Source organism: Protobothrops mucrosquamatus, unplaced genomic scaffold (genome assembly GCF_001527695.2).
Source record: "Protobothrops mucrosquamatus isolate PMUCROS unplaced genomic scaffold, P.Mucros_1.0 scaffold_294, whole genome shotgun sequence".
Classification (NCBI taxonomy): Eukaryota; Metazoa; Chordata; class Lepidosauria; order Squamata; family Viperidae; genus Protobothrops; species Protobothrops mucrosquamatus.
Window position 1 is genome coordinate 2,887,595 of NW_015386370.1, and position 6,028 is coordinate 2,893,622.

At 34.3% G+C, this 6,028-nt stretch overlaps 1 protein-coding gene across 1 annotated transcript in view; it reads left to right on the top strand.

Moving 5' to 3' along the window:
• NUF2 (NUF2 component of NDC80 kinetochore complex) overlaps window positions 1-6,028 on the top strand; it is an 86,546-nt gene that overhangs the window by 36,453 nt on the left and 44,065 nt on the right. The window contains exons 3-5 of the mRNA XM_015832035.1: window positions 1,399-1,473; window positions 2,684-2,760; window positions 3,525-3,586. Of these exons, the coding sequence (XP_015687521.1) occupies window positions 1,399-1,473; window positions 2,684-2,760; window positions 3,525-3,586 (214 nt within the window). The remainder of the gene's footprint in view (window positions 1-1,398; window positions 1,474-2,683; window positions 2,761-3,524; window positions 3,587-6,028) is intronic.

Sequence of the window (6,028 nt, forward strand, 5' to 3'; positions counted from 1 at the left end):
AAGACGGGTGGTTGAGTGAGGAAGGGAGGTAGGAAAGAGGGAGGAAGGAGGAGTGGTGGTAGGTTGGGAGGAGGAAGGTGTGGTAAGTGGAAGAGGGTGGTGCGGGAGGGGGACACCGGACACATCCGTGAATGTATTGATTAGTGTTATTTCTTTTGGTTGATATTGTGATAAAAGATCTATGTTTTTGTTTTTAAATAAAAAATTAATAAAAATTTATTAAAAAACTTGTTTTTGTCATAAAGGCTTGAAAACTTCCTCAGTTTTTGGTACAGAATTCTACATCTCTTGCTTTTAATTGTCAGTTCCATTTACTGTATTTGCTCTTTTTTTGTCTACTTATAGCCAATTGCTTCCTCTGTACACTTTTTAGTACTACCTCCTTTTTTGATATGATAAGTCTTCATCTTTCATTAATAAAGTGCTGCTAATGAGTCATCAATTTTTCCTTCCAAGAATCACAAGTATGACATATTATGACTATAGATTTCTCTCCAATGATCTTACTTTTCTTCATTGGCTCTAACACTCAAAGCTTTAATTTTTTCTTGTTTACTTCTCAGAAATCCATACTCTTCACTTAGAAGAAAAATTTGTTAGAGAATTCCTTTACCAAACTTCATTGGCAAACACTCTTTTGCTCTCCCTGTTCTTTTGTCCAATGAGCCCATTCTCTGGAACCTGCCTGTAGGAGGAATATTATTAAAAATAATTAATTTCTACTAATTAATTTTCTAATTATAGAAAACAGTTATTCAGTGACTTGTAGTGGGCAATCAGCAGTTATTTAGAATATGCCCTTTCTATCCTGAACAGTTGAATCTTAAAACTTAAGAGTTGCCAAACTTTCTCCTTTCTTCCTTGTGTTACCAGGCCAGGCATTTCTCACAACAATAATCTTGTGAAGTAGGTTGAACTAAGAATGACTGGCCTTAAGTCACCAATTGAGCTTGCAATATTGAGGGATGGCTTTGAATGGGTCTTCTCAATGCTATGTCTTACATTCTAAATACAGTACAATGCCTAAACTTGACTTGATAGACATGTAAAGTAATTTTCAGCTTCTTAAGTGAAAGCATATTCCAGTCTGTTAAAAAAAATGTGGAATGTTATATTTACATTTGTTGTAAGTTTAAGGTTTTTTTTCATCAGCTACACAATTAGACGTGAAGAAGATTTAGGAATATTTTATTTGCCCACAGGGTTAATTTTGTAACCAGAAATGATGTCAAAATGCACTCTTAATATGCATTAACGTATTTTAAGTTTTTGCCTTGAACTTATCTTGAACTTTGCAGAGTTCTCACTCTGGTAATTATAAGCAAATTAAATAGGTTCTAAGTAAAATAAAATTTATATATTATTGTAAATTGTGTTAAATTGTACTTCTCTTTTTAGCCTGAAATATTGCATATGATTTTCATGAGAGCTTTGCAAAGTGTGTATGGAATCCGTGTGGAACATTTTTACATGGTAAGAATGGGGAATGCATTGAAACTGGAAGGAGGTGGAATCTTAGTAGTTCCCTATATTGTTTTACTTTATCTTTGAAGACTAACAGATTTATTGTATTTATTGTTGTCTTAAGATTGATAGTACACAAAATCTTTGATCTTTAAGCTGCTACCATGATTTTTGTTTATTGCAATAAATTAATAGCTCCTTATCTGGCAATCATAATCTACAGTTTGTGGAGATGGGAAAAACATTATTTTGGGCAAGTATGCTTCATATAGTAGTTCATAGTCTCCTAAGTCACAAAATGGGTGGCAAATAATTATATGTGTGTGTGTGTGTGTGTATTAATAATATATATATACTAATATATATAGTATTTGGAAGCAGGGAACTACAAGTTTTGCCTGTCTTAGTTATCCAAGATAAATGTGGTTCCATGTACCTTCTCTCTGCCTGATTGTTCTTTTTTTATAGTAAATGAGATAGAGCCAAAGCACTTCACTGGATTATTCAACATGAAATTGTTTTGCATACTGTTCTGGAGTAATGACAGCTTTATTTATGCTGGGTTTAAACATCACAGGAACCCAAGAATTTCTTAAAGATGGTTTTAAACCCATTGTTGTAATCTAGTTTACACATGGCACTAAACTGAAAGCAAACTAGTTTAGCAAACTAAACTAGTCAGGTATATACCCTGACTAGTAACAACTTCCCAGAATTTTTCTAGAGTGTTTTCTAAAGTTTGGTTCCTTTGAGAATATGCTGTTTCTACATATAATATTTTGTCTGTTAAAATTTTATATTCATAGCATAGAATGTTCACCAGTTAATGATAGGGATATCTAATTAATCTATAGATATATAGTTAAAATATAAATGAAGAATCTAGACAATGTGGTGACTTTTTAGATTCCTCATGACTAGGTGAAGATTTGTTTCATTTACTAGAAACAGAATAATTATCACACTCTAGTTCTATACCCTTCTGAAGATGGATTATACCAGTATCTATGAAGTTGATTATTGTAAAATTACAATGTTCTGGAATTAAATGTATAGTCCTGAAGCTTATTGTAGGGGTACACAGTCCTGTGAAAATGTGGACTGTGATATCCCACTATATATAGATAGCTTGCTATAAATGAATGTTATATTATCAGAGGAACTGGATGAAAAAATTATATATTTCATTAGTTATTCCTTATTGATTTTCTTCAATTAGATGCCAGTGACATTTGAAACAGCATATCCTCAGATTTTTGAAGGCTTTCTACCCATAGGAAATCTATTTATTAATATGTAAGTATCCTGAAATCATGTTTTATATTTGCTTTTCTTTGTGGCTTAGTTTTGTTTGTATGAATTTGAATGTGGGAGTGTGTTTCTCTGCTGTTAAAAAACGTATTAGATTAGATGGTTCTTTTATTGTGGCAATAAAAGTATAAAGAATTCATTTTGTGTTCAGTGAAATTGATTATATTATTTTTAGAGCTATATACTGCTTTAGATTTTAAAGTAAAAATGTATCCCAGATTATGCAACAGTATTTCCCTGGTACACCTTAAACCAAATGAATATTTCTGGAATCATGTGATTGCTTTAACTGGTCTGAAATGCAGCATTGCCTTTCTATTATGTAATTATACATGCTGATAGAACTTACTGACTCCAAGGATTCATTTTCTTTTTGGTGCTGTACTGTTTTACAAAGGTAGCTTTGTTCAAGCAAACACCTGAGAACTGATGGAAGACTTCAAAAAAAATCTATAATTTTAACATGTAACTTGTCATGCAGTATTACGGTGAAATTAACATATATTTCTCCTAGACTGTTTCTGCTTTAAATTTTAAAAACTGAATCTAACTCATCTAATTCAAAGGGAATATTAAAATAGTAGGACTCTGCAGCACTATTCTGTAACATTTAAGACTCCAGTTATAGTTGTTTCCTTTATTATCTCCCTATACAATACAATATCAAGGAAACAATTACACTATGAATTACAGTGGTGAAGTAAATAGTATGACTAATCTAATTAAAGAATATGTAAATTTTTTGACAGGGAGCGATTTTTCCCGATCTGTCGTGTCAATGACTTCCAGATTGCAGACATTATAAATCCAAGTAAGCATTAAAAACTTTTTTGGTTTGTGTATGCTTTATAGCTCAAATGGTCATATATTTTTACTTACCCGAAACTGGCTCACTAGATTTTATTTTTTTATTTTTTATAGTTAAGTTTACATTTCAGTATTTTCTCAAGAGCAATGGTTAGTAAAATCATTTGGAAATTTATCAGTTAGCATGCTGCCAAACTGCAGATATGATTGCATGATCTGTCTGACTTACAGAACTGTAGCTTCTCCTATAATGGAGGAGTCCAGTTATGTGGAAGAAATAGTTATGCTTCAGTAAGAAGAAATAGTTCCAAATTTATTTATTTAGTACATTTGTATTTTCTCCTTCAGTTGCACCTATTTAATCTTTGGAATAATTAAGAAGAAACACCCATAGGAATTTATTTTTATTTGTAGGATACTTTTCAATTCAAATAAACACATAAAACAGTGAAGCATGTATACTAAAATATTAATAATAAAATTATTGACCATTATAGGGAGATACTAGTGGTTAAGGCACCAGGCTAGAAAATGGCTGACTTGAGTTCAAATCCCACCTTAACCACGAAAGCCACCTGGATGACTTTAGGCCAGTCACTCTCTCTTAGCCCAATCTACCTCACAGGGTTGTTGTGGGGAAAATAGGAGGAGGAAGGAGTATTAGGTATGTCCGTTGCTTTAAGTTATTTGTAGGCATAATAAAGATAGGGTACAAATAAATAAATGCAGAAAAATGAAATAGATACCTTTACAAATTTTCCTAATTTAGATTGGAAGGAAATACATTCTATAGCCTGCAAAAAAACAACAATTTCTTCTTTATACCTTAATATCTGAATAGATTTGGAATCTATGAAACAAGGTAGTTTAATAGCAATGTCTTAAATTGTTCTCAGGAAGTAAATTAGGAACATATATTTCAGCCTAAACCACATATTTTCCCAGACAACTCTACCAAATTGCAACCTAGCTCCTATATTTTGCATCAGTTGCAGTTTCTGGACACTTTTCAAAATGTAGTCCTTCACCAAACACGTTGCAATAGTCTAGAGGGAATGTGACCATGCCCAAGCATACGTTATTATGGCCAACATGAGCATCTGATGCTCATAAGCATCACAGAGGTCCCCAACCTATGGGCCGCAGCCCACTACCATGCCGTGGCCTCCGGGCCGCGTGAGTAACTGAGCAGTACACTTGCATGTGTGCGTGCTTACCCCACCCTCGTGCCACCCTCGAGTGTTGTGCGGGAGGTGGCAGTGCCGCTAATATTGTGCAGGCGGCGGTGTTGCCACGAACCTTGCCCAGGGGGCAGCAATGCCATGAGCAGCAGTGGGCAGAGGCACGCCACACGCAGGTGACGGCATTGCCACTGCTGAAGGAAAAGTCTTCATCAGTCCAAGCCTGGAATAAACAACATGGCGACTGCTTTAGAAAGAAGGTTGTAGTTTATTGAAGAGGAGAGCCAGACAGAAAGATGGCTCTGGAAGAAGAGAGAGAGAGAGCACATGTAGGGAGTGGGTTTTTATACCCTCTGGGGTTCTTGAGGTTGTTTCCTGTTCCTGTTTGAGGCTTTGTATTTCCTGTGTTTGGGTGAGGTATGTAGATTTTAGGTCTTTGTCTTCCTAAGCTTCTAGCTGGAGGACTCCAACCTTCCTGAATGGATTATCACCTCTGCATGGGGGAGGGAGATTTGGGGCTATTAAAAAAAACTGGGCATGCTTTTCTGCGTCTTTAAGTTCCTTTGAGGAAATATAATATTCTGCCCTTTTAATATTTCCTTCTCTGGGGGAGCTGACTTCCCACAAATCCCCCCTTTGTACCACAATAGTGTGGATAACACACTTTTATTGGCACAAAATTAAAATTCTTCTGGTCAGAGAGACTTGATAAACAAGCTGTCATGGTTCCGACAGATGAAACTCTTCAAAGAACTTGGAGGCATTGTTTACCTTAAGGAATCTTTTTTTTTTTTCCCCAAAAAAAGTTTTATTGTTTTACAATAAAAAACAGTTAAACATAAGTAAACACAATAAGAATTATAAGCCCCCCACCCCCCCGACTTCCCAAACCAAATCCCAGGATAATATTCATATAAAAGTAAACATATACTAATATCTCTAACTCCGCAATATATCTTAATACACAAGAAAATAAAAAAATAAAATAAACAAAGTCATAATAAAGAAAAATCTAAAAAAAACCTAAATTCTATTCTACCACATTATACTCCACAATTAAAATACAAAAAAAAAATCTAGAAACCTAAATTATATTCTACCACACCATGTTTCTTCTGAATATAAACAACCCATCTTCTCCATATTGATAAAAATTGTTCATTCGAGTGGCTTTTCAAAAAAGCCGAAATCTTTGCCATTTCAGCAAGATAGGAAACTTTCAATCTCCAGTCTCCCATTGTAGGCAAGATTGGACTCTTCCAATT